At 47.4% G+C, this 27188-nt stretch overlaps 1 protein-coding gene across 9 annotated transcripts in view; it reads left to right on the top strand.

Moving 5' to 3' along the window:
- The window catches only part of LOC1270904 (uncharacterized), a 90044-nt gene that overhangs the window by 32438 nt on the left and 30418 nt on the right, over positions 1–27188 (top strand). For all 9 annotated transcript variants that reach the window (XM_061649168.1, XM_061649164.1, XM_061649166.1 and 6 more), the window contains one exon: positions 13188–13232. In XM_061649168.1, the coding sequence (XP_061505152.1) occupies positions 13188–13232 (45 nt within the window). The remainder of the gene's footprint in view (positions 1–13187; positions 13233–27188) is intronic.

The raw sequence follows: 27188 nt of genomic DNA, 5'->3' as shown, positions 1-27188 counted from the left end.
ATTCACATGCAGCCAGGCTCGCTTGCATCTTTCCGCTATATCAACCTGGTAATTGCATAGTGTGAGTATGGTGGTGCTGGTGGTGGTGGCCAAGCCAAAGGGAAAGGGAGGAAATACGGAGAAAAGCAGGAACACCAACATCCAAATGCGCTTTGCGCTTGCAGGCATTTCGCGCAGCATTAAGCGAAGCCGACAGACCACGGCCAGCCTGTGCACGGATCGCACGGATTGGGCACGGGAAGGGCACGGGGAGAAGAGACATGATTGCTTCACGCCACCACGGGCTCTCGGTCCGTGTACCAGACGCCCCGGACGTATCGGAATGCGGGCTCTGGGCGTGGCTCACCCGGGGAAAAGCTGATAACTTTATGATGTGTCGAAGATGAGAAAATCATGACTGTTGTATTTTTATGTGTTTTTAAATAATACAATTGACGTTATGTTAACGGGCGGTTAGGCTGCCGGTTGGAGGAAAACGAATAATCGAGTACAGTCCCCCTGTACACGCAGCACAGGGCAAATGCGAATGTGGCTTTGGAGCGAATATGCGGTTGCGGTTTGCACATTGTTGTTTGGTTTGGTGAATTAGTTCGGCTTCAAGGTCTGGCTTTTGTTTAAGTTAATGTCGTGTTTTGAGAATTCGCTTGATAGTTTTTGCATCCTGTTAAGAACCTTCGCCCGCCGATGTCAATTAATAATGGCAGTTTTAAAAATGTGCTGCACGTTAGCTCGATCATGCTATTTGTTGTGCGCGTGTGTGTTTGGCGCGTTGCAGAATGTATTTGCGGTAACTAGAGTACAATGCTGCATCTGCACTGACCTAGTCGTAGAGCTGCCCTTCTCCAGGCCTTGCGCACACATGCTATAACACCTACACCACTGAGTACCAACTGAGCGCTTCTTTATAAATGGGAAGTCATTTCGATTCATTGATTGAATGGATGAGTGACGTGAAATAATTGCATTCATTGCAGCTCTCGCAGTAGCAATCTGCGCCACCAGGAACCGACCGGGTGGGACCTAGCTCAATGGCTCAATGTCATCACAGTTGCGTGAATATCAAATTGCACACGGTTTCCCTTCCAGATATATATTCCTATAACAACACGGTGCTCCGCGGTCCTTTTACGGAGGCACGATGTACGCAAACTGCTTGTTTGGGCAGTTCCAAAAATACGCATTTTTCGACGCAATGACGATATAATCCAAAGTTTATTGGGAGCGCACGGGGTGGAAGGCGATTTGAGTATTCTACTGCACCGTAGCGTTTCGTTTTGTAGCCAATTTTCCAGTCGATACTGGCGCAACAAACGCAACGGCATCAAAGCGCGTGTCTTGTACCCACTTATTTTCTACGTCAATACGTGCTGCGAATCCGTTGTCAAAAACACGCGTACTACTACGCCACCAAAGGATCTGCTTAAGGAACGGCTTCCGTGCGAAGTCGGCACTGCTTCTTGGATGGTTTCTTTCGAGGCAAAGGCTCTGGTTCTGGCATGGGGGTCGAAGGTGGTTGAAGAAAGTTGCACGGCTATTTGTTTCAAACATGCCCTAGATAGAAGAGAGGCTCTGGAAGTTCTCGAAGAAGTATGCTTATGCAGATGTTTTACCTTTTTTTCGTTCCATTGCTACCTGTCTCAAATAGCTACCAATAGCGCACCAATAGTGCTTTGGTGCATACGAGAACGTTTTTAAACGTGCACTGACGGGGATAACTGATGGAGATATAACCAGGCTCAAGGATCAAAAACAACTTGATAGTCCAGAGTTTAGCGTATTGTAGCAGAATCTTGAAGCATATTGCCAATCAACTCTGTGCTTGCGCTCTGAGAAGATGACCTGGTGATGGACAAGAACTCTTTATTTTTCTCTTTCGCAACTCACATTTACTCATAATTTGCTTCACAAAAGAATATGGAATTGATCTGTTTTGATTGAGTGTATTCATATCTTTCCTAATTTCAATCTACTCACTCTCATCTGTTGCTTTATAACGGAAGCGGAAGAAAATGATCGATTCTTCCAGCATTAAACAAGCATCGGCATATCGGTCCAGAGAAACGCCAAAGACAAAAGACGAAAACAGACGAAAACAACACTCAAAACGACCCGGGAAGTTCGATCGACAAGGGGCGACGACACGGGAAACGGGGTACGACGAGTTCCCAACATCATTATCATCATTACTGAAGTGATCGCGTCATTTATGATCTGCTAAAGTTATGACCAGGGCGATCGAAAGCAAAAAACGAAAAATCCGGTGGTTTGGGCGTAGCCGTGCTCCCGAACGACCTCGAGAAATGCATAAATTGGACGATGTCCAAACTCACGAGCAGATCACTGGGGGCCATCTCACGGTGTGCTCGATACCGGTGTTCCCTGTTCGAAGCGAAGACACGGGCGAAAGGGAAAGCACAAGCTGCCGGTAGATAATGAAGCTGAACAGGCAATGGGGGCCGATGAAGAGCTCGCGTACCGAAGAGATTGCAACTAAGGAAAACAATTCTGAAGATTGATCGTGTGACGAACCCAACTTGGGGCGCTCACTCGTACGGAAGAGCAAAAAAACGGTTAGGCGAGGCGAACGAAACTATGAAGGTACCACTTGAGGCCACTCGGTGGTGCATCAGTCCCTCCTTCCCCTCGGGGCGAAGGGAACCATTTGGATGGCGGCTGGAGAGGACCGTTTCAAATCGCCACAAATCGATCAACGACTGTCGAAGAATCGTCGCGTCGTGTGGTCGGAGGTACAGGGGTGGTGTGTGTGTATGGTACGACCATTGTCTCACCTGAGCGCAGCAGCTCAGCTCAGTTGGCTGTTGTTCGGGGTGTTGCCAGCCGCTGCAGAGGCAACTGTAGGCGCACTGTCTGGCGGCGGTACAGGCAGCTTCTTTAAAAATTGATTTCAACCGCGAATTGCGGCTCGAGGGGGCCGCTGGCGAGCCGGCGATGCGCAAAACAAAGGCTCACTGAGAGGGATCCAATAAAATCGACAAATGAACGATCTTTCTCTCGGCTCGTGGGTTTTTTGTTGTTGTGGTTGATGTTGTAGTGCCTTCTTTAGCAATCTTCGTGTGAAGGCTGTTCGCTTAAGTCACGGCGATGGTCAATGATGCACTGCACACTCAACCGTAATCATCTTCGTCATCGTTTCGCCCTCCACAGAACGGAACGGAGCCTTCCCAAGAGGGGGGATAGGACCGGTAGTGGTAGTGCATCCACTATTAATGCAGAATCAATCAACGGTGGGGGTCGAGATCGAAACACACGGCTATCGCGTCTGGATTGGGTGCGATCGGGCCGATAGGCCGGCTCTAGGGACCGCTGGCTACATCGTCCTATTGAGCTGTCTGGATGCATTGTGTGAATTATATAATTAATTTCCTTTGCGCCCTCCCACCGGTCGAGCGTCACTGAGACCAGCGTGTGTGAACGATCCTTGGTGCATCGCACGATTATGACTATTGTCCTCGGGCGAGAACAAGGGTGTGTTGCGCCTGGATCTACCTGGGGCGTGAAGGAGGAGGATCTTATGTGTGTGCTAATCTGTCGGTCGAATATTTGCCACAATAGTCGGCAACAGCAGCAGCAGTAGCAGCCGTGACGAATAGGCGCCTGACGGGGTGCTTTTGGTGTCACTTTTTGCGAGTCAGTTGTTTTGCCCCATCATTCTCAATGTCTCAATGGCTTCGATGCGGCCAACATCAAAAGGGTTTGATGGCAGCATCTTCACAGCGTCTTCGTTTCCTGCATTCGGATTGAAGGTGACCTATTTTTTAATTATTTATGGTGTTTCATCCAAATGTGATTTTTGAAGCTGATTCTTGTTTGTGTTCTTTGTGTATCTGCATGGATGTTTTGTGCGGATGGATGTGTTTGATGTGTTGAAATTATTTCACATTTATTGCTGTAACCTTTCACCGTTCACCGTGACGATTGCATATCTTTTTTTGTGCAAATAATGTATCCGTAATATCAAAAACACTATTAGGAAAAGAAGTGTTGTAAGGAAAATTACTATCCAATAGCTTTGAATTAGTCTAAGAATAATTAATCCACCTATGGAAGCTAAAATTTAAAAGTAATGTATACAATATTTCAAAACATAAACCCATTTATAGTCAATTTATAATTAACAGAAAATCACATAAATCACATTCAATCATAACAGAAATATTCAGTGTCCATTGCAATCTACATACTTAAAAAATATATTGTTGTTATTTTTATTTATTTGTTTATTTGTAAATGTTAAGTGATTGGCCATCATTGGCTCTTATATCTTATATGACGATTTTTTAACGATTTTCTTACGTTCAGCTGTAATCTGAGTGATAGATTCATCTATGTGTTTTGCAGTCGTTGCAGTTTGATATTGCACAAACAATTTGTATAGCTATAGGCTTAGTCTGTCCTTGCTTTAAAGACTACCCCAAGGGTTGATATTCGTAGCATAAATTATGTATGAGAGTTATTGATTGACTTAAAATCGTTCGCCTGCCTGTGGCCGTGGCTGTGGTAGTATCGACCGCAGCCAACATGCAATGTCCCAGGTGTAACGACACAATTGCATACAATATAGAAGAACCAGACACTGGCCGGCCGGCTCGGGACTGCAAATGAAAGGCAAAATCGAATAACGAAGAATCCTTCTAATTTTAACCCCCGTCCTGTTCCTCGTGGCCCCGTGGGGTCATGGGGTGACAGCTGTGTGTAAACCTCCCGGAGAAAAGTAAGGAAAAACGAGTGAGTGAGAAAAAAAAAAGAAAAAACAATCCCAGGAAAAAATAAAATCCCCGTAAAACGATGGTGTCCGTTGTTGCTGTTGCAGAAGGTTCGAAAAATAGACACCAGAGCGTTTATTGCCTGCCGGTGGCTTTGCAAATGGATAGGATTAAGTGTTGTGCAGGTTAGCCGTATGCAACTGATTCGTACTGAATCGATTTACAGTGGAGCAGCAGCAGCAGCAGTACCAAACAGGCAAGACCATTCCTGCTAGATACACCCTGTTGCTGCAGTTTCGAGGCCAGGCTTGACGCTAGCTATCTCTCGCTGTAAGCTGTCGGGCTGTTAAACGCTCGTGTTACCGTTTGCGATGCATTAATTAACGAATCGAGGGCGAGGAGACGGCTGACGGGGCAGGGACCGGCAATAGCGGAGCTGTGAAAATCATTGACATTGGTAAATTTGCATATATTGTTCGCGATAAAAGAAATGATTAAGAAATGTGGAGTGGCCCGGGTGGCCGGTTTGGGTGGCTGTTACGATAAGCGTTTAACGTCGCATTAATTAGTCAGAGGGTATCCGAGCCCAAGTCGATCATTTCGTGTTGCCCTGGCCACGGGTATGATGCGGTTTGACGTTCGACTGTTTGAAGACGACGCGCGCTGTGACTTTCGCTGATAACGCCGTCTTAATCGTGCTCAATCACATCGCAAAACTGCCGCAGTGTATGTGCGTTTCTAAGCGGTGCAACGGTGGGTGGCATTGAATTCCTCCCGGGCCCAGGCATTGTGACGCGCACTGCACACTAATCTTATCGCCTTTGATACACGGGTGTCCTCTATTCTGGTCACTCGCCACTCCGGGGGTAGCCTTTCAGTTTTTGCCAACCCGCTTCAATTCCTCCGGTCTCAACACCCTCCCTTGCACATAGACGTGCTTGTTCATTAGTGTTCCTCTTCACCCTGGTGGTGCCGTGAACGCACAACTCTTCCGCAAGCGCATCGTCGTCTGTGCATGAGTGTGGGTTGTGTGGTTTACATTGTACTCATGGTGTTTGAGTTTGCTTTTTTTGTTCTTCCTTTGCTTGCGTTGTGCAATACTGCTACGAATGTCAGATTTCTAGTCGCACTCGATTTTGGCCGCAAACACACATACGCGCAGCTCTAACGCCATGGTCTGGTAGGTCCGAGTGCAATTGTGTTATCAACTGGCGATTTTTGCCCTGCATTTTCTTTGCCGCGAGTGACCTCGACTTGGGATTTGCTATGTAAACATAACGTGTACGTGTAGCTCGTGTCTGGAATAGATTGCCTCCCCATACAGCCAGTGACACGCACACACACACACACAGACGCGTGGCACGGCTGTGTTTATGTTGCAAAGATTAGTTTGTGTTGGTGCAGTCCCCGTTCGCTCAAAGCAATGCAAAGCAGCAGCAGCGACGGCACCCCGGAACACATTGGGTGGTGACTTTGGTTTTGTGCCCCCGTACCCGTGCATGCCACCCGGAAATCTAGCCGCCAACGGTGACTAAGTGTATTGATGAATTTAAATTTTGCACTACAAAAATGCGCTTTGCTTTTTAAATGGTACATGTACAGGCGACTGGTTGCTCTCCTTTCCTTCATTGCTGCATTGCCGCTTTTTCCCAATCACATGCTGGATTTGGTTGTCTTACCCCTCCCCCGCACACACACACACGCTCGTTCGCTGCATCGCTAAAGAGCATGCGAAATAACGATAAGTGACAGTTGAATGTTCAGCTGTTTGCTGCTACCCGGGGTTTCGTAAAGCCATCTTCCACCGTGCCCGACCCTTGTTGGCGATAAACGCGCGCTCGCGAAAAATATAATAAAATACGCCAACTGGAAGAGCAGTTCGGCTGTACAACACAACACACACACACTCGCAAACCTAGCCGCACTAAACAGAGCGCAGACAGCGACGGCGACAAGCGGCCAAAGACGACAACTACCGTATCCCAACCCCGCGACTGACAAGTCTCGGGCTCTTGCGTTCCGCTTCTAATTAAGCGCGGAGGCCCACCTTCAGCGTACAGCAACGACGGTGGCAGTCCTTCGTACTCGTTTTTTTCCTTCCTGTGCTGTGCCCTACTATGTGGTAGCACTATGTGGCACTGTTGCGAAGGAGCAGTATAGCAACCACCCACGCCAACACCCCACCCGGCCGACGGGAGCTAAAAGTCTGACAAGTTCAGCCAGCTCGCACGGGAGTCGGGAATCGATTGTATCGATAGCAGCCCAAGCGTCCCCAATAATCGACGTTAAATTGTTTCCCCCGTTCGCGTTGGATTGTTACCATTTGCGTAGTTACACTGCTTAATTTTTAGGCGTAATAGTACCGCGTCACAGTGTCGTAAACTATCGGTACGTTTTGACATGCAGCGCGTTGAAACGGCACAGGCAGGAGAGCGGCCAAAACGAACGGGAACGCATAAAATTGGGTTAGCTGCGGTGGAGGCGTCACGGTAACGAGCTGGAAGCTGGCGTAAAGCGTAGATGAAGCTGCACAGACAGACAGACCACGTCCACACGAACGGACTGGGAAGCGGGAGAATGCACGTTGCAATCTTTGAATCTGAATTGCACGCAGATCGATGCAAAAATGTTGCATGTCAAGCGTTAATAAAGATTGGTGTTTACGAGTGTTCGCTTTGGCTGACACCGGCCGGCAGCGGGTGCAGCATGCGACATCATACCTGGCGGTACTTGGAGCGGAGAGTTGGAGCTGTGCCACAAAGGTGTCAAACGTGCAGCTTATCGAAAGGGTAATGAGGCATTTACTTGCTCTGTCGCAAGACAATTACTCAAGAATAGAATAAATACAACAACCAAAAAAGCCCGCACCAATTTGTAAGGATTCATTCCAGCTCACCCCTCGCAGGGTAATGTGTGTAACAATACGAAGTGTGACAGACACTTCGGGGGAAGTTTTTGACAGCTCCTGGGAATGGCAACCCTTGCGGCTGCACTGCTGCACACTCGACAGGGGTTTTACACGTGCATGCGCGACTGGTCACTCCGGAGCACACGGTAAACAATGTTGTAACTGCAACTCGCCCCTTAAGAATCTTTTCGCCCCTCAATTTGTAGCCAAGTTTCCGTCTCTTGGCATACACGCTGAAGAAACAGAACGTCGTCCTATGATTATGCTGTCAGGGAGAGGAAGGAACAGCACGCAGATCCACGCCGGGGCACAATTCATTCGATCGGGACCGGGAGGAAAAGCGTCCTCGTGCACATTTGCACCACAATAGCGAGCATAATTTAGTCAAATTAAGCGTACTCCGCTGGGAGTGGACGGCGTAGGTCGCCGGTGGTGGCATTGTCCGAGAGGACTGGTGCCACGGTTGCTCAATTGTAACAATCGTTGACCTAGGTCGGTGGTGATGTGTGTGGCCATTGTTTCAACATTCCACTAGCTTCGGGTCCTCCTAAAATCCACTCCCCGAACGGATAGGGCGAACGCAAGTCACGGGCAGCGACTGCTCTGTGGCGAGGTGTTTGCGTGTTGCAAACTTTCGAACCGAAAACTGCTACGACCACCACTACTTCTCTGCTGTTTTGAACCAGGAGCTCTGCATCTCCTCGACTAACTGACAAAAAAGACCGCATCCGCTCACATTGTTTCTATTTCTGCAGGGACAGAGAGGTGGTCTAGTGGTGCCAAAGTTGCCCACGGTGGCCGAATTCGAGGCCCTACATCCTCCAACTAATAGCAGTGCCAGCGCCTGCTAGATCCTGCTACTAGCACAAGTGTGTGTGTGTGTGTGGGTGGGAAGTTCAATGTTGAAATGTTTCACCGATATTTATCCCGACACTGACCCCTTGGATGAGCCAGCGTTTTGGTGCCATTTCTGGCAGTGTTTTCGCTCAAACCAACCAGTTCGACAATAACCAGTGATGTTGATATATTCACGTGTGTGTGTGTGTGTGTGTGTGTGTGTGTGTGTATGTGAACTTTATTTTTCTCGCGTTTTCCCGCTGGAATGTGCATGACATGTCGCCGCAACTGTCGACACAGATTCGCTCTAGTGGAAGTGCATCGTCGCGCATTCGCTGCTGCGCGGGCTATCGCGGGTATCTAGACATACGTGTGTGGCTAGTGTAGGCCAGGGAGTACCATCACCACAGGAAGGAAGTGGTTCGAGAGGGCGAATACCCGGCGCCGCGGAGTTCCAAAACACAAAAAGCGGTTTGGATCAAAACTTTACTGCATGTTTTCCACCGGCAGACCCGCGGACTATGGATCCACATGGCCACAGGAGGGAACAACACAGGGTCAGCGTCAGCAGTAACGGGTCGACGCTGCGTTGCATTCTAATGTGGGGCTTCCGCTTGTCTAGAGCCTTCCGCGGAGTGAGTGTGTGTGTGTTTGGCTGTCCTGAAAATTGGATTCAGAGCGGATGTTGACTGTTTCGCGTGTGTGTGTTTGTGTGTTTGTCCAGCCGTGGATTGTTGGGAGAATATGTGCTCATCCATCCATGCGGCATGTCGCTCACGGGGTGGAGTTCGCAGCACCGAGAGTTTGTTTGGCATTAAGTACCTCCAGTTGCAAAGGCAATGCAAAGAAGAATCATTTATCAAACCTAACCATCTCCGCTCAAGGGTTTGATATTACCCTCGGAGGCCACTTTGACTCATGATCCGGCGTTGAGCATTTTTCTAGTTTCACACATTGCAGTAATTGTCATTAGCACTTAAGATTGAAAGCCCGGAATGCTTTATGGCATTGGCCCGTGGATCGCAGAAAGGCCGCGAGCAAACGAAAGAAATGGATGTCTTTATCGCAACGAAACGTCGCAAATTTTGCGCCCTTTTTTACTGCCCCGCAATAGACACTTGCAACAAGACGGCAGCGAAAGAGTAAAAAAGCCAGAGAAGGCATTCCGTCAATGCTGTAAAAAGCACCAACAACAACAACACCACCAACAAAAAACCCGAACCAAACGCACACTCATCAGTAACGCGAGACCAGTGCGACCAGGCACCCATCTCCCTTCGAACGCGCGGCTACTTTCCCAGCCATAAATCATCCACTTCAACCAGATTGAGTCTCCTGCCGCCGCACCAGGCGTGACCACACGTCTGGTGCGGTGTCTCGTTTGTTCCGCCGTTTTTGTTGGCGTGTGGGTGGTGGTGGGCGGGGGCGGGGGAGAAGGTAAATTAATTTACACTTGCACACAGCGCAGCTTCAAGTGGGAGATGCACTTGTCGTCTCATTGCCTCGTTGCTGCTCCGGCCTGCATTGCCCGCCGTGCCAATGACGCAGTGGGGTTTTGGTGACGATCGCTACCTTTACCGTGCTTGATATAAGGGTTGAAAATCATCATCATCATCATCATCATCATCATCGGATGCTGATCGGACGGACCACACTCTTGACGGATCGTCTCCATCCCTTTGCCAGTCCGCTTTTGCCTAGCCCCCTCGTCGCCTTGCCCGTTTGCAGTTCGTGAAGAAAATGTGCATAAAATTAGAAATCGAACCCTCCGCACACACCCCAGGAGGGAGGGGCGGTATGATTGGTTCCCGTGTATGGGTGTGATGGTGTGGGGCTCGATGTGAGTGGCAATACATTTGCAATATTAGTGGTTAGATTCCATTTCCTGCACTGGGAGCAGAGCTGCGGAATGTAGAAAAACAAAACGCCGGCAAGAAGTGCCGATGCAAACTTGCAATTGTTGGTTCTGCAGCTCGGGTGCGGGTGTGTGTCTGTTTGTTTTCTTTGCACGCTGCCTGGTGGCCCCAGGGAAGGAGAGGGCGTTGTTATGGGAGAATGTAAAAGCAAAACAAGCCACCCATCCCCGTTCTATTGCATCCCGTGGTCCCTATCCCTCTCGCCTCTTCCCACCCTCAATGTCCCACTGTAAAGAAAGACGATTTGTTCTCACATTCCTGCTTCCTCCTTCCCCATGTACCTCAATCTCTGTCTGGAGAATCGTGCGCACACACACACAGCCACAGGATTGTGACAGTAGACGATGATGGTTCGCCTAGTACCGTCCCCTACTGGGAGGTGAGTGAAAAGAAACACATTTCACGCGTGTGTGTACCCTGTGTAATGTCACAGTCGATCACACTCGGGCCCCCGGGTGAAGCCGATTGAATCATAAATTGCACTTACGGAAGCACTTGTTCGCACTGGCCTGTCCGGTGGCCACAACCGGGTCCGAGCGGTGTCCGTGTGTGCCGCATTTTATTTTGCAGCCACTTTTACAACTGTACTGCCCTGCTCCCGCTCCCGCCTGCACCGCCAGTTCGAGAGATCCGAGCGTACGAGAAGTGATGATGCAATCAACCGGACGGGAGGCAACCCATCGTTAGCTCGCCGTTGGAGCCGATAGAGCCAACGGGGCCGGGAGGGAAGGGTGGAATGTGCAACGCTGCAGCTAAATGGCGCGTGCACCAACACCAGCTCGCAGCGGCGAGAAAGGCGTAAATTGTGCGGCGCGTGTATGATTCTTGGCCGGGGCGCGTTCTCCCTTTCCCCCACTGCCAATCGTTCTGCCCTTCTGGATCTGGGCGGGCGCCATGTGACTAGCTAATTTTCCAACTCAGTGGCTGGCCGGCGGTCCGTAAGATGATCACAATCACTTTGGAACAGTAATGTGGGCACAAACTTTCGTCGGAGGGTTGAGTTTTTTTTTAAATAAATAAAATTGTTAAATTTCCACCACCAATTTCCCCCGTTTTCACCGTTCCCTAGTTCGAGTTTGAAGGTCAATCAAGAGGAAAAGAAGAAGCGAATTCCCTGCGCAATCACCCTTCGCGAGAGTCGGAGGAAGGGACGCGCAAAGAATCCTATTGATAGAAGCTACTGCAGCTACTACACTACACTTGCGTAATTGTTTAACGTGCAGAATGAATCGGTGCACTATGCGGCCGGGAAGTGGCCGTGTGGTGGGGCAGCTCTCCCCCGTTCCCGCGGCATTGGGTTACCAGCGTGAGCGTGAGCGCGCGCGCGCGCGCGAAGAATCGATGATGCCGTGGAGGTTGTCGCGCGGCGCAAACATTGTGGTGTGTGGTGTGGCCTGAGACCGGCTGCTAGGGGAAGATAAAATGTAGCTCGGGTTTGGGTGGCGGCGCGTGCTGGTTTCGTGATCGCGGCTCACCTTCCCAATCGGACGGGTGGCGGTCGATGGTCGGGCGGGGTGTAGTATCTGGTGTTCATTGCTGCAGTTCGGGGGAGAATCTGAAGGTCCAAGCATGGGCGGGGCAAGTGACGCAGGCGGGTACCAATGCACCGGTAAGAAGGGCGCGCGAGACAAGCTGATAAGAATGTGCCGGCTGCACAGGCTGCAGTTTTCGGTCTTTGTCTTTGTAGCACGGCATTCTGGAGCAAAAAAAGAAGAAGAAGAAAAAGAAGAAAGATGCGTGTGTTGGATGATTGTAGCCAAGGACCGATGCGATGGTGCGGTTGGTGGTGTTATTGGTCAGCTAATGGTGAGCCGGTTTGCCACTGTAAAAGGTAATCGCGACTCGAATCGTCGCGAGACTAAATATAGAGCACTTCCTGAGTTCATGCCAAGTGGCGGAAAATGGACGGAACTGCATCGCTTGCCCCTCCCGCATCCTCTTTCTACTTTTCAACCAGCCACACACATGCACACTTATACCAACACAGTGGGGTTGAACAGTGCATTGGACAAAATGCACGTGTAAAAACTGCAACAACCCATGGATGTAGTTGTGTGATACGGTGCACTCATTGTGTACGCGTGGTTTTTTTTACAAATTACAGTGTGTGTGTCTGTGTGTTTGTATAAAAAAACACTACTTACACAAACGCGTTTACTCGTGAAGATCAATTCATTGCGACGCGCCGAATGACTCGCGACGATTGTGCCGCTTGGGTGGATGATGAAAAGTAAATAACATTCTTTGGGTAAATAGTTGCAACCCGAAGCTAGTGCCAACTGTGCTGGCTTGCTCCTTTGCTGGCGTGTTCGGGCCTCGCGTCTCGTCTCCCGTTACACGGACACGTAAATGGTAGATGTAAAAATAAAGTTTCGCGTCGGGGTTGTATTGAACGGCCGGCTGGGGTGGGGTTTTCAGGGGTGTACGCGGGTATGGCCAGGATAAAAGGTGGGTGTGTGTGAGAGCTCTGAGGTGAACAATCGGTCGTGACCACGGCCGGGTGTTGTGCAGCCAGGCTGTGTGCAAACTGCAGCGAGATGCAGGAAAGGGGTAACCGTTTTCGGCGAGCCTTCTTGTAGTTTCAGCACCCGGTTACCCACTTCACCTCTCCTAGCTTCACCACACGTCTGTTGTTGCGGGCGTTCTGTTCTTCTTTCACGGATGTTTAAACGTTTCTTGAACGATGCGTTTTGCGTACGATTTTTGGGTTTATAACACGTGGTTTTGCGACATGTTAACATTTGCATTGTAATCAGTTGATTGATGTTAATCTTTTTTTTATTTATTTACTCTCCTTTTCAGCTACTCACTCGTGCGTTTCACCAGAACCTGTAAATCTCCTACCTGGTAAGTAAATATAATTAAAAAAAGGAAATAATATATTTCAAAGCGGTACAACAGTGTTGTAGCAAACATTTAGTGCTTCGCACTGTACGTTTGAATATTTGCTAACACGTTATGTTACAGCCGACATTAAAGCATCTTAAATCAACTGAACCCAACATGTAGTTCTTTGCAAGCAAATAGGACGTCATTTGAAAAATGTGCATTTATAGCTCATACTTTATGGAATGATGTATGTTCTTGCCCGATGCAATCTGCTATAGACCACATTGCAGGCTGCATGTTATAAATATCGGCGAACACAATGCGTCACCTTTTTCTCACCTTACCGCGCTCGGACGCTTAAATCTTGTGGGCGTTTGCTTTCTTTGACCTTATCCTTGTGCGCTAGGCTAAGTGTATTTCTAAGCCATTGGACATGAGGTACTACCGGCTTCCCTTTTTCGAGATGTAACACAGTTAACATCACAAGCACACACACACACAGAAATAATGTCGGTATGGCAATTGGACAATATTGTTATTTATCGCCACATTCACCAACCGATCGAAATTGTCCCAAATCGCTTCGAGTACATAATTCTCCTATCTGTCTGCCGCTGGTGGCATTTGTACGAAAACGTATAAAATGCCCCGTTCTTAAGGCGACCGCCACACAATTGTGGGCATTGAGCTGAGGCGCGCGCGAGACTCATGTTTGTCGCATGCATATCGCGGCGGCGGCGGTGGGAGCAGCGGCTTTTCGCGCACCTTTGTCGCCCTGTTGAGCATTTTTCTAGACGACAGATACCAGCGCAAATACTGTTGCATTATACACCGGGTGTGTAAGCAGGGGGACCCGGTGGTGGACATAAGCAGAACGATAAAATATTTGCAAAACCGATGTTTCTTTGCGCTGATACTCGGCGGATACGAGCGCTGTGTTTGTACAAAGGTACAAACACCGAGAGCGTGTCCGCCATGGGAAACTGCCTCAAACACACGTCCTTCCGCCCCCCCCCCCTCGCCTTTGACCACCGAAAGGGCAAAAAAGGGTGTTAATCGTTTCGCTGTGCGATGTGATGATTGGAGATCACGAAGATCAAACGGGTGCTGGGGTGAAAAGCACGACGCTACTTTTGCGACATAATGCGCTCGCTTCGATGTGTTGCGCGTGGAAATGTTCGGCATGCATTCTTTGCATTAAATGCAATACGCGATTATTTTTAAATGAAAATTGATCGCAAAGAAAATCTCGAACGCTTGATTTTACTTCCAATAAGAAAGGAGTGCTCAATGGGAATACGAGAGTGAAAAAGAGAGCGTTATGACAGTGCGCTTGATGGCTAATTTGCAAACAATTTACATGGGCCCCATCAGACCAGTTCATTACGGATCAAAATAAACAATTTACTTTTTTGCTCGTATTTGCTTTTTTTGTTGCTCCCCGGGCGGTTGTTGCGATGACCCGTCAAAGGGGATCAGCGGTAACAGCGGCGAATTCGGCGCGCTCTCGTGGCCGTATGGAGATAAGGCGAGCGTAAAGAGTGTGAAGGGGAGGAAGGGACCTCGAACAAGAACACGACTACAATCGCACAGTACGAAAAAAGGAAGAATCTCGGAGGCCGATGTAAAACTGGCCGCCCAGGGCCTGGACAAAACTCTTTATCCAAGCAAGCACTGGGAGTGGGGGAGGAACAAGGGCGCTCCTTTCCTCGGGGCCTTGCGGGCTGGGCAGGTCGGCAGGGACCGGGGGAAATAACACCAATTCATGTCAATGTCACTGTCACTCAACCCCAACATGCAACTGCATCATGGGGGCACGCGCGAGGTTCCCTCGTTCTCCTCCGGGAAGTTGGTTTCCTTTTTTAATCGGTGGAGTGTCGAGAAGGGGTGCAGGCACGAGGTTTGGGTAGGTACAGTGATGTAGGGGGAGAACGATGCGTGTGCAGTGCAATGATCAAATGATACAGGCAAGGAGAGCGAAGAGGTCACGAATGGTGGAAGTACTTGATTTTCAGGAATCAATATTCCTCGCTGTCTGTCAACCGTTCTGCCCCCAAAAGCTGGCGGTGGGGGGATCCGGCGGATCACGATGGGTGAGAAAATGAGTGAGTAAAACAAAAAACCCGATTGCAATACTACTAATAAAATAAAATAAATCTCCTGCCTCATCCAGCTTTTTTGATTGTGAGCCTGATTTTTCTCTACATTGTAGCCGATCGTGTGCGGGGATGTCAGCCTGGGGCAGATGGCGCAAAAGGGTTGCCGTACGCAGGACAAGCAGAAAATCGTGGCTTGAAGCTCGCACAATCTATTTCCTTTGGTTGTTTTAAAAATGGGTTGCATCCAGCTTAGTTTGAGCTGGAAGTTGTCTCACCCGTAGGGGCAACAGGGAACACGAACAGGAGACTCGTGTTTCTTGTTTCCGCATCGGCTAGCTTCGGTGGAAATTGAAGGCATTCTCCCCCTTTTTCTTTTTCTAGCCCATAATTGCCGGTTGAAAATAATGCCGCAGTTTTCGTGCCGCACAGGGGACAGGTTTTCTTCCTACAACATGATTAACATTGCAACATTTGTTGTAACAATGCGATTGTGTGTCCCAGTGCGTAAAACGCACGAGCCCCCGATCATGATGGGTATGGGAAGGAAAAACCGTTCGACGGTACATTTGTTGCGTTCGATCATTGTCAACTCCATTAAACGAACCAGAATAAACCGGTGCGTGTGTGTCTGTGGTGATGGCGATCTTTCTTTATCAAACAAACGTGTTTGAGTGTTCTGGAGGCGTTTGAGTGAGCAGCGGCCATTTGCATTCACGAAGCCGAGTTGCATCCCAATAAAACCAACTGCATGAGATGATTGATGTTGGGAGATGAGCTGCAATACATTCCCAACCGTCCCGTTTGGTGTTTGATTGATTTTTCTTGCACCGAGCTGCTGCAAACCGGGCCCCTGGATGCGCACTGATTTGTTTGCTTGCTGGTTGCAACAAAGCCACACCACCGTTAAACCTGGTGATGGTGATGCACCTGTGGCGGATCGTTGCGATGGAGCGACTGATGGTGTGAGCTTTGTAAATGGAATTTCACGCGTAGCGCGTCTAGACAAATCCCAATTGCGGCTGCAGCCCCGTCATGCGGGCACGACCGACCGGCCGGCCGAGACCGGTAAGACAGTGTTAAGTGGAAATGAGCTGCGGAATGGCTGGCATGGTCGTCGTGGCAAATAACGTTGGCCATGTTAGGGATACAAGAAGATGCCGGTATTTGGCAGAAGGTGCAAACGCACACAAACCTACGTGAATGCGATGTCTTCTGAAATTAACTGTATCGTTTGATGACACAACGCAAAACGAACCAGTTTGTCGTTACTTTGAGAGAAGAGAATCATGATGATGATGATGAAGATGGCGGTGGTGGTGGTTCCTCAAGAAAGATGGAGTGAAGCAAGTGTTAGATCCGGTTACCGAAGCGATTTTCAAACGCACAGTAATGATTAGCGAACGGGCCCCTAACTGTTTGCCTGTTGGTGGTGCAGTCTTCAATCATGGAACACGCTGGGCTCATAAGGAAACATGGGGCATAATGGTCATGTGAATAATTTTGCTCTTTTGATAAATCATTAATTATCTTCAAAATCGTTGAATAATAATTCAACAAAAATCGGTGCTTTAACTCTAGATTCTTGGTACAAAATGAACTGCACTCGTTTACAAACAAAATCAGTTTCAAAAAATGTCAGACAAAATTGCAAGTTGCCTTAATTATATGATGTGAAGCCAAATGGTAATCGGCCCATCCCGTCAGATCAGTTGTCAATCACTTACACCGGTTTCGAGCCCAAGTAAATTATGTAAAGCTGCTTTAGAACGTTGTTCAACTGTAAGTAAAGAATTGGCGTCCAACTGAAATATTTATGCGTTTCTGAACATTGTTCATTCGTAACTAAACAATTGACTCCTCTAAGCTGATACATTTGCTCAATAGAGTTTATCAATTTGTTTTTGTTTTCACTTGCAACAATAATGCGAATTTAGTTGTCAATAATGTGTATAGATTGCTTGAAAATTTCTCATTTATTATAACTCAAGATCGAAATCCATTCAAAGCAATTTCAAAATAATTTAATTTGAATAGATTCAGAATCCAAAAATTCTGAAGCACGACGAACCCGGGTAATATAGACGAATGTTAATATTGGCGAGAGCAAATGTTTTGCTACGATTGAACAATGTTGAAAAGCACCTTAGCGTTGTTTACTTGGGCTTGAAAAGATTATAACAACTTGTCCGTCATATCTTACTTTAAACTATCCTTCTTTGAGTAAATAAACAAATCGTTGATAGTCAATCCCATTGATGGTTAAAGCAAACGCCAAATGAGAAGAAGATGGTCACAATTATTACCGTAACTATTGCCAAATGGTAATGGTAAAAAGACAACAAAGATAATAACAAGTGTCTCATGTGTCTGGATGTGTATACTTTATTTGATAAGACAGTTTTCTAGACTGTTCTAATAATTCTACAAGAGGCTTTAAACATGTAAATTTGCAAATATTGACCCTATGACGATTTTGCTCCGAGTATCCTTATTATTTATTAATTAATTATTTATTTATGATTTATTGTAAAGGACGCAAATAGAAAACAGCCATTTTTGCAAGACTGTGCATTTTTGATCCGTAAAAACAGTTCCTGGAAAAAAGTATGCAACTCACAGTACAGGTGAAACATAATACAGCGGTTGTAGAGCGTACTGTTTGGACAAGTTAATTAAATTGCACCCAAGCGTGTATTAATTGTACCCGTGTTCGGTGTGACGGGCACACACAGGATCAAACCACTACTGAGAAACTGGATCTGCTTCGTTCGCACTCGGCGGTGGAAAGTCCTTTCCGTACAGCACAGGACAGTGCAGATTTTGAAACATTAAGCTCTCGCCACCGGCGTAACCGAATCCATAAAAACGGAGGTTTCCTCGTCCGGGCTCTCCTTTCTTCCAAGTTTGTGTTGCTATCTTGGGTCGTAAATCTTAACAGTAGCAGTAGTTGGACAGTGTATCTAAAAAGGTACGGATACCAAAAAGGAACGAGTAGAAAGGAGCATGTTTAGATGAGGCTGGTGCTATCATTTGGCTCGAATTCGGACATCCGGATTGACGGCGGCTCGCTGTGTATGTGCTTTAGTGAGGCGATTGTAGGTAGCAATTCTCCCTCGTGTTGCTCCTTTCCGGAATAGAATGCAACAAGGCACAATGTTAATCACTCATCAGAAAAGACGAAACGGGTCCGTTCCGCACCGGCAATTTTCCGGCTCGGCACAGTCGATTTCTGCAGCCCCCGTGGGGACACATAAACAAGCGACCAAACAAACGGAACACACATTCTTCATTCTCGCTGCGCTCCACTCGTCGTTTTGTACCGTGCTGGAGCTGTCATAAAGCATGTAGTGCAAAGAAAGTTCTCATCTGAGCGCTGCTTAATGCTCACACTTGCGGTCCCGTCTGGCCTTCGGCAGCTCCGGCAGCTTTGGGGCAATTGTCGAGCCGGAGGAGGAAAAGACACGGTACATATAACGCTCGCCTCCCAGTGTGTTGAGGGCAGCTGCCCTTGCTACTGTGCTGCACTGGGATTCGGCAAAACAATTTCCTAAATGTGGTCGACCGAAGAACGAACAAGGTTAGTGTGTACCTTCGCTGCATCGAGAGGTACGCCACTTCTTTGGGAAGCAAGCAACCGCTCAGCTCCTGGTCCAGACTGCCGAAACTCTCAAGTACGTTTCGGAGATTCCTTCGGGAGCGTGTGGGTTGTATGTGGCCTCGGTTCAAGAGGTGGGTATAGCACATTTTATCTGCCGCACTGCCATTCGTGATGCATACATCAACCGTTGCTGGAAGTAATCGTACGGAGATGATAGACGAGCGATGAAAAATCGCACAGAACAAAAGGCCATGACACGAGGACGAATAAAGAGTTGCCAGGGCGCCATCCCACCGAGGGGATGCCACAGCTGTCTCGAGGAGCAAGCCGAAATGATTTGCATTCAGCTGCATCGTGCAAGATATGGACCGGTGAGCATTGGCTGATGGAGATGAACGTCCACCAGAGATACCACCGAACGCACTGTCTGGTGGTGTGCGCAAGGTTCTCTGTGAGTGCGGTTTGCTGCGATCAAAAGACTGCCGAGAGCCTGTCGGCTTATTTTTCGGCTCGGCACAACAGGCTTTGGGGTTGTAAAACAAGCAACAAACAAATGTAAATATCGTGCACAACATCAGGCACTGTTAGAGTGTCTGGTTAAATAAAGAAACGGTCCAAAATTTACAGTGCGATGGTTATGAAGTATTGCTTTGAGAATGGTTTGAAAATAACGGTTTGTAAGTTATCTATCAAATTTGTCATCATGCACATAACTTACAAACCAAGTTATATGTAGTTGATTTTAGACATCAAATACGTTCCTCTCTGCCAATGCAATAAAAAAAAAAACATCCAAACTTGAGACATTTGCTGTGCGGTGTTGGGAATCGATCCACCATGTTGTAATTTCAACAATAACAAACCGAACAATACGCCTATACACCATTTTAACCGACTTTCCCCTTCAGGGCTCAGTCCCGCTTCCCACTCTTATTGGAGCGTAAGTGCAGCAAACGTCCAAGCATTCGCTCTGTAGCAAGCGGTGCAATCAACGAGAAATTACAGGCTTCCAGGCTACCAATACGATCATTTCAGCTGCCACCTCTCTGCCACCTCGCCGAGTGTAGGTAAAACGCATCGCCTCGAAGCATTTCCCTGGCGTCGGAGAAGGCTATGCTCCATGGATGCCGAGTTGCCGTGGATGCGCTTGTGTTGCGTTGTTCTTTATGAACGCGTTGAACCTTCCACGTTGAACACAGCTGAGGCGAGCTTCCAGCGTTGGGCCGAGCCTCTTTTTTTCACCGCCTCCCCTTTTACCCATCATCAACGGCAGGGCGAGTGCACTAGTGAGCACTTAATTAAAATTAAACTAATTAAGAAAGCTCGTCGTATAATTTTCACACCACACCATCATTTTCGGGCTACTGGTAATGAAATTAATATTTCATTCTATTTTATTATTAACGTTTACATGGGGGGGAGGGGGGGCGCAGAACTCGGGGCACAGTTGTTTGGTAACCATCGTACCATTGCAGCTCGACCGTTTCGGAGATGTGACCCTTGCAGCAGCGTTTCTTTACTTACCATTAGTGCGAGATTTACATACGCGCGGGGAGCACTGCACCACATTAATCTCAGAACGCGGAACTGCTCCCCTTCGTCCTCGGCCAATGTTACCAATGCTGTTGATCAAGCGCAGTAGCACGCCGCCCTCCCAGTAGCACACGATCGCGCGTCTATGAAGTGTTCGCATGTGCAGATCGCTTTAGCAGAACAATTTATGGTGCCGGCTGTTTGAGAAGCGGGCTGCCGGCTACTTACTTCCGCTTCCTCCGATGATTACCAGGCTGGTAGCTGGGGCCCCGGTAGCATAAGAAAAAGTCGCTCAGTCACGGACGGCAACACATGAATGTTTCATTGAACTCTTTTGCCGGGTGGGCGGTGGCTAAGGCTGAAAGGGTGCTTCAGCACCAAAACTGGACCGGTTCAGGGGTTTCATCGTTTTCCCTTAGAACGTGTGTGAGTGTTTGTGTTTATCCAAGAGGTGAGGACGAAAACTGCTGCACGATTCTTCGGCACCGAGAGATTCTTCCCCGGGTTGGCCTCGTAGTAGGGTCGCAAGAGCAGGCCAAGGGTTTGGGTCAATTTAAAAAGCGGGATAAAGTGTGCGAGGATCAAGCTGAAGCTGGTGGTGTGTGTCCACATTGTTTGATGATTTATCTTCTGTTGCTGTTTGCGATTGGAGCGCGTGCAATCGAAGCCGTAATGCTAATAAAGCTGGAACAAGCAAGAATCTGGATCAGGCAGGCAGGCGGGTGTCGGGTGACACACAAGTGCGCCACATTATGAATTATTCATCCTCACGTGATGGAAGTTAAACCTCTATCGTGCTGGTGCGAGTACGGCCTGGGAACATCAGAGTTTACAAACTCAAATGTCAAGCGCATGTAGAAAGTGTAGATCGCTACAGAAATGTCTCTATTTCATAGAGTGACCTTCCATTTTGTAGAGCATGTCAAACTTTGGAAGGGAAATTGTGTACACGGCCACAATATCTGCCATACAACTCAAATCAGGCTATAGTTTTTTTTTCCACAAACTGTTGATGTTTAATTATCGTGTTCTACCCATTGCTTCACGTAACGTTGGAAAAAGCTTTACACTTGCAATCCGCCCATTTTCGGGCGTTTCTACACACTGATTAATCATCGATACCAACGCTGGTAGGTGTTAAAAGGATAAAGCCGGTAACAATTAATACAGTTTCGCGGCAAGAGCGCAATCAAGGAGGAAATGATTCTTTCGCTTTCCGTTATAGCCTCGGCAAGGTGCATCGGGAGAAAATATTGCATGGTAATAAATTCCCCCTCCCACAGTAAACATTGCATCCAACTTCGGGAATACAGTGTAAAGGAGTACATCTTTTTTTTTTTCTTTGATAAATCACTAAATGTGAATCGTACTTATCGTGGATGCTTTATGCTGATGGCTACCGCTTGCCGAATTAACCTGCGAAGACTGTGATAAAACGTTGCTTACGGCTCAATCGAGGAACCGGCTACATACCCACTAACTCCACGCGAAGGCTTGACCTCTAAAGTGCTTGCCGTGTTCAGCACAACCGAATTGTACAAAAGAATATGGTAGGCGAGGGACACAAAAACACGTTGGCAATGATTTATCGGTTGGCATTGCCTTCTACATTGAAGATACAATTGATCGGTCGGGCGCGCCGGTTCGGTCAACCTTTCTCTTGCCTCAGTGCATCAAGTCCAGCGTAAATGCAACAATGCCGCGCGTTTCCCCGTGCCCCCGGCCTTGCGGGTAAAGTACAAATGCAGTTTATTTCCAAATTAATTAGATCCGCTGCTAAACAATGTTCTCCTCGAGCAAAAAAGCCTAATGAGATCTTCGGCCGCACGAAATTTGTGCCGAGACCGCGGACCCTACAATGGCGCTGCAAATTACCGCTTTTTCCGTTCCCTTTTTGTTTGACCCTTGCGACGTCCTCCCCTCACGCCGATCAACCTGACGGGTTCCTGATGGGAGGAGCAGAGACAGTGGAGTGACAGTTATCGACACTTGCACGGTGAGCAAACGCAGGGAGGAGGTCGCTGGTCATTAGTGGGTTTTGCACTGGGGATGGGACGGCGTCACACACTCCACGGAGGAGAGGCAGCGTAGTGATGTTCATTTTGGACTACAATTCAGACAGTCGTTCGCGGTCGGACAGAAAAAGTGCTAATCGAACGCATTGCATCCAGCGTGGTCGCGAACTTGTGTCCCGGGGCAGTTTGGGCCGCGCATTGGAAAGTTAGGAGTAATGGAGTGATAAGGGTGAGTGTGGACAAGGATGATGATGTTGCTTCGGGTATGAGTGCGCGAGTTGCAAAGTGGCAAAACCAAATATTGTACCGCCAAGGGATGCATTTGGTGCGATGCACCAAATCGAGCTGTGGTTGCCTCTACAAGAACCTGCGCGCTGCCATTAGCGCCTATAAACACAACAAGGTGTGAATGTTCGAATTGGGAGGTGAGTTAGCAGTGTGACAAATTGATTTGAAATGACTGTTTAACGTACCAATACGGCATGGGCAATACGTACTGATTACAAAAAGTTTAATGAGTTAAACAATATACTTAATTTGTTGCATTCAATCCTCTGCTAACAATCAAAAGTTTTTTGATTTATTGAGTTATTTGAGTTATTTTTTGTGTGACGAAACAACAACCCATCTTAACAAACAATATTTAACCAGTCAATTCGAAGAAAAAAGAAAACAATGCGGATGAGAGGTATATTTTTACTAATTCAGTTCAACTGTTTGGGTGTGGTCCCGTAGTAAAGTCGTCGTATCGGGCGAAAGAACAACATGTTCCGTCCAGGGTGTACGCCCCATATGACACAAAAGTACATCAATCCATTGCTGATGATTAAACCCTGCTTAGGCATCAACTACGCTTGTTAATCCAAAGAACAATAAATAAAAGTAGTTAATTCAAAATGTATCGCTCATAAAACCAACTGAGTTGACTGCAGTACAGGAAAACAAAATCTTACAGCTTGAATATTGTTATTATTATTATTACTATTACTATTACACCATTTAGCAGCTGTTGAAAATGTATGAAAAAATGTGTACAAACACTGTGTCAAACATAATTCCAACTTGTCATCAATTCGCGACATAGCTGTCCCGCAAATGGCAGTAAAACCCCTTGAAACGGTTTTTAAATCCATCAATTAAAAACGAACCCTTCCCCAACAGAAGAAACAGAGAGACAATCAAAAACAATATGCAAAAAAAAGATGACGGAAAGCAAAAAAGTTATCAAAAAAGAAAAAAAAATGCAACAGAAAAACACTCCCATGGGGGTAAAAAAAAGGAAACAAAACATGCACATTGTACGAAAACGTGTTATTCTCTTCCACCTTACCATTGCGTGAACGATATGTTATGCCAAACCGCTCGAGGCCGATGGGTAGGCGGCCGTGTGTACGTATGAGTGAGTTACCACCACCATACCTGTCGGCGGATGTTCAATTTCGATTCTGTGAATGGATTTACTTCCGGGTGGAATTGCACCGTTTGAACCGTTTGAACTACCCCAGAATGCCGTGGCGGTTTTGTTTTTCTTTCCGTTCCGAATGCCGTATGGAAAGGAAATGGATTGTTGTTAGCACGTAGCGCAAGCCAAAAAAAGCAAAAAGAGTTGGAAAGAATGAAGGTATGAAACGAAGAGCACAGAACAGCAGCAGCAGTAGCAGCAAATACGATTCGGCAAAGTAAATTTACATATTCGACGATCGACGGCTGGTTTTCCTCTGCCCAGCGATTTGCTATCCATTGCCGCGGTGTTTGGCGTGGGGAAACAGCATCGGCACAAGGAAATTGGCCACCCATGGAGGGAGGGTACTGCTTCGCTTGTCCATCGTAATCGGTGCCCATTTGCACTCACTGGTACATGGCCAACACAGAGAGGGAGAGAGACCGGGGTGGCATTATTTGGGGGAGTTGGTGTCGGAGCGTGCACTTGCCAAGGGTGTCATCATGTGCCTTGAACGTTGCATTTCCGATTCCCCAGTATGGCTGCGATACGGCGAGCAAGAATGGTTAGCGTGAAACAAAACAGTCGTTTGATGATTTTGATTCCGTTTCGATCGGAAGAGTTGGTGTGCGATATTGAATGTGTGGGACGGGGGTGGCGAACGTTTTTGTTCCCTGTACAGATGGACTGTCACAAATTTATGCAAAATGTATTAAAGGATGACGTTTCGAGTGATGGAGCCAGTTCGTGTTGTTTTTTCGCGCAAGCTCTACCATTTTCGGTGGTCGAATTTTCGCTCCACGTTTACTAAATCGCCAAACAACGCGATCCAAAAATGTGTCAGCTCTCTTTGTTTTGATTTTGGCTGGCGTTGGAGGTAAAACCAACAAGAAAAAAGAAAACTTAAATCAAATAAATAAAACCTCTTGGCCGGCACTGGCGGGAGAACGGGTCACGGCTAGCTCTGCTAAATTAAACACTTTGTTATGTTTTGCTGCAACTTATTATATTATAAGCACTGCTCGGCCGACAGGAAACGTATTGAAATTTATGATTGCAACAATGTAGAGCTGTTCGTTTGCAGCACCCCATTCGTGAATGGCACTTGTGCGCTGGAAGTACAAATTTGAATGTTTACAGTCTAAGCTGTGCGCACAAGAATTGTCACCCGCGAAGAAACAATCATTTCGACACTTTACCCCCGGTTCCCTTTTCTTCGGCTTTCTCTCTCTCCCTTGCCGCTGCTGGTTCGTTGCTGGTTCGGTTCCCACAGCTGCAAACCATTTAAACACTTACGCGAAACGCGCGTTCCACTTCCAGGGCACCGGGAACAACGCCCAGAACGAAATATCGTTAATCTCCTTCGGGCGTGTCCTTGCCTCGCGGGTACTTGTCTCTTGGTTTGCCCAGCGAGATCTGTACGGCCGCGTGTACACAGGCTCTTACAATGTTGCGTGTGTGTGCGGAGAAAATGTGTAATCGATTTAGTGGCGCAACACTATGCGCAACGTTTTTCTATTAATGCTCGTCTGTGCGTTTTGTCCTGCCCGAAGACGCCCAAGACACTCTTCCCAAGGAATGTGTGTGCACAGGAAGTGTCAACTCGTCAAACCAAACGCGGTGGAGTGTGTGTGTGTGTGTGAGGTGTCGTAAATGTCATGCCAGCAAGGATAGGGTATTTGTTGTTCTTAAAATTTACGATTACCCGTTCTACGCTAGTGCGCAATTCGTTTTGGGCATGTGCTTGTTGGACATGTTGTGGCGGGCAGTATATGCAAAGCAAACAGAGAGCATAATTGTTATGATGACTGCGCTCCTTTCAGGGACGGAGCGTTTTGAGCTGGAAGGGCCCACAACACTCCCAGCTCAGAAGCAAAATAATTTAATGACGAATCGTGGAAAAAGAAACCAATTAATGGAAATAAATACTTTGTTGCGAGCAGTAGAGAGCTGTTTAGAAATTTTGGTAACTAGCGATTGCGTGTGTTTACAATGTATTAAATTGTTTATAAGCCGGACTATAACTATCGAGCAGGAAGCATTGATTCTTTCAAACAAAGATTCGGATTCAATGTCGCGTCGTTGGATGAACGAACAATATTCTTCAAATTCTAGACAGCAACAAAATCGCGCTGCAATACAACTATACCGTTGATCGACGTTAAAAAGTATGTAGACACAAAGTAAGGCAACAATAATTACATTAATTCATCAGCGAAGAACATAATCAAGCATAGCTGGAGTGTTACACTGGTTACATGCCAATCGGTAGAATTCATTAGGAATTGGTCGGCAATATCGTACCTCCGGCAGAAGAAGCATACTTTGTGCTGACCGATGCAATTCGTTAGGCGAGCAGTCTCCCTTTGATGTTTTAGCATCGATGAAGTGATCAATACACCGACCGTGTATCGAATTTGTGTGTGTATGTATGTAGTCTGGCATGCTCTCTCTCCTATCTAGCGAAAATTTCAAATATCAGTCAAATGTGTTCCAGCAGCACATTATCGGGACCCGTCTAGCTAGTCTCCACACTCACACTTTCCATATTTTTCACACCTTGGTCTGAATTTGTAGTCGTCCCCGTGCGGGCATGGAAAATTACTGTGCAACTCCGGCCGGTAGGTGTTGATGTATGCATCCAATAAACACTTCACGTGTTTTGCCAGGTTTCGCGTACTGCAAACACGGGCTTTGGCGTGCCGTACGCGTACGGCTGACAAGCGCGTGCGACAAATGTTAACTCGCCACCTCAATCAACACCGTAGCGTAGGACGGCGAACGGTAGGCGCACTCCGCCGGGATTGACATGAAATTTCGAACGTGGTTCGAACAATCGACCTCACCCTTACCCAACGATTCCGCGCCGAGAGTTCGAACGGGCTAATTTTCAGCAGGGAAATCGGCAAATGGATGGATGTGTTTTTCCGGCCGTATTATGACGAATGTGTGCATATCCGTGTATGTGAGTCTGGGAGCATGTCCGCGATGGTGGTTGGCGGTGGGCAAATAATAAAATTCAATTTAATTAAAATTGAAATTAAAACTGGAAATAATTACAAATAAATCATAATTATATCTGCGGTTCGATTGTGTGCAAGCTAATTATAAATCAATACCCGCCCGCGATTGGGACATTCGCTTCATCATTAATGGTCACAATAATGCGGGACACCGGTATGCTCGGTAGCATCGGCCTGGCATACCCCTGTCCCCGGATGGACAGGCGATACAATTTAACCACCAAACCTGACCGTTGTTCGGGCTACGATCGCCATCATCGCTTTG

The sequence above is a fragment of the Anopheles gambiae genome, chromosome 2, assembly GCF_943734735.2.
Source record: "Anopheles gambiae chromosome 2, idAnoGambNW_F1_1, whole genome shotgun sequence".
In the NCBI taxonomy this organism is placed as follows: Eukaryota; Metazoa; Arthropoda; class Insecta; order Diptera; family Culicidae; genus Anopheles; species Anopheles gambiae.
This window is presented reverse-complemented; position numbering and strand designations above follow the sequence as displayed.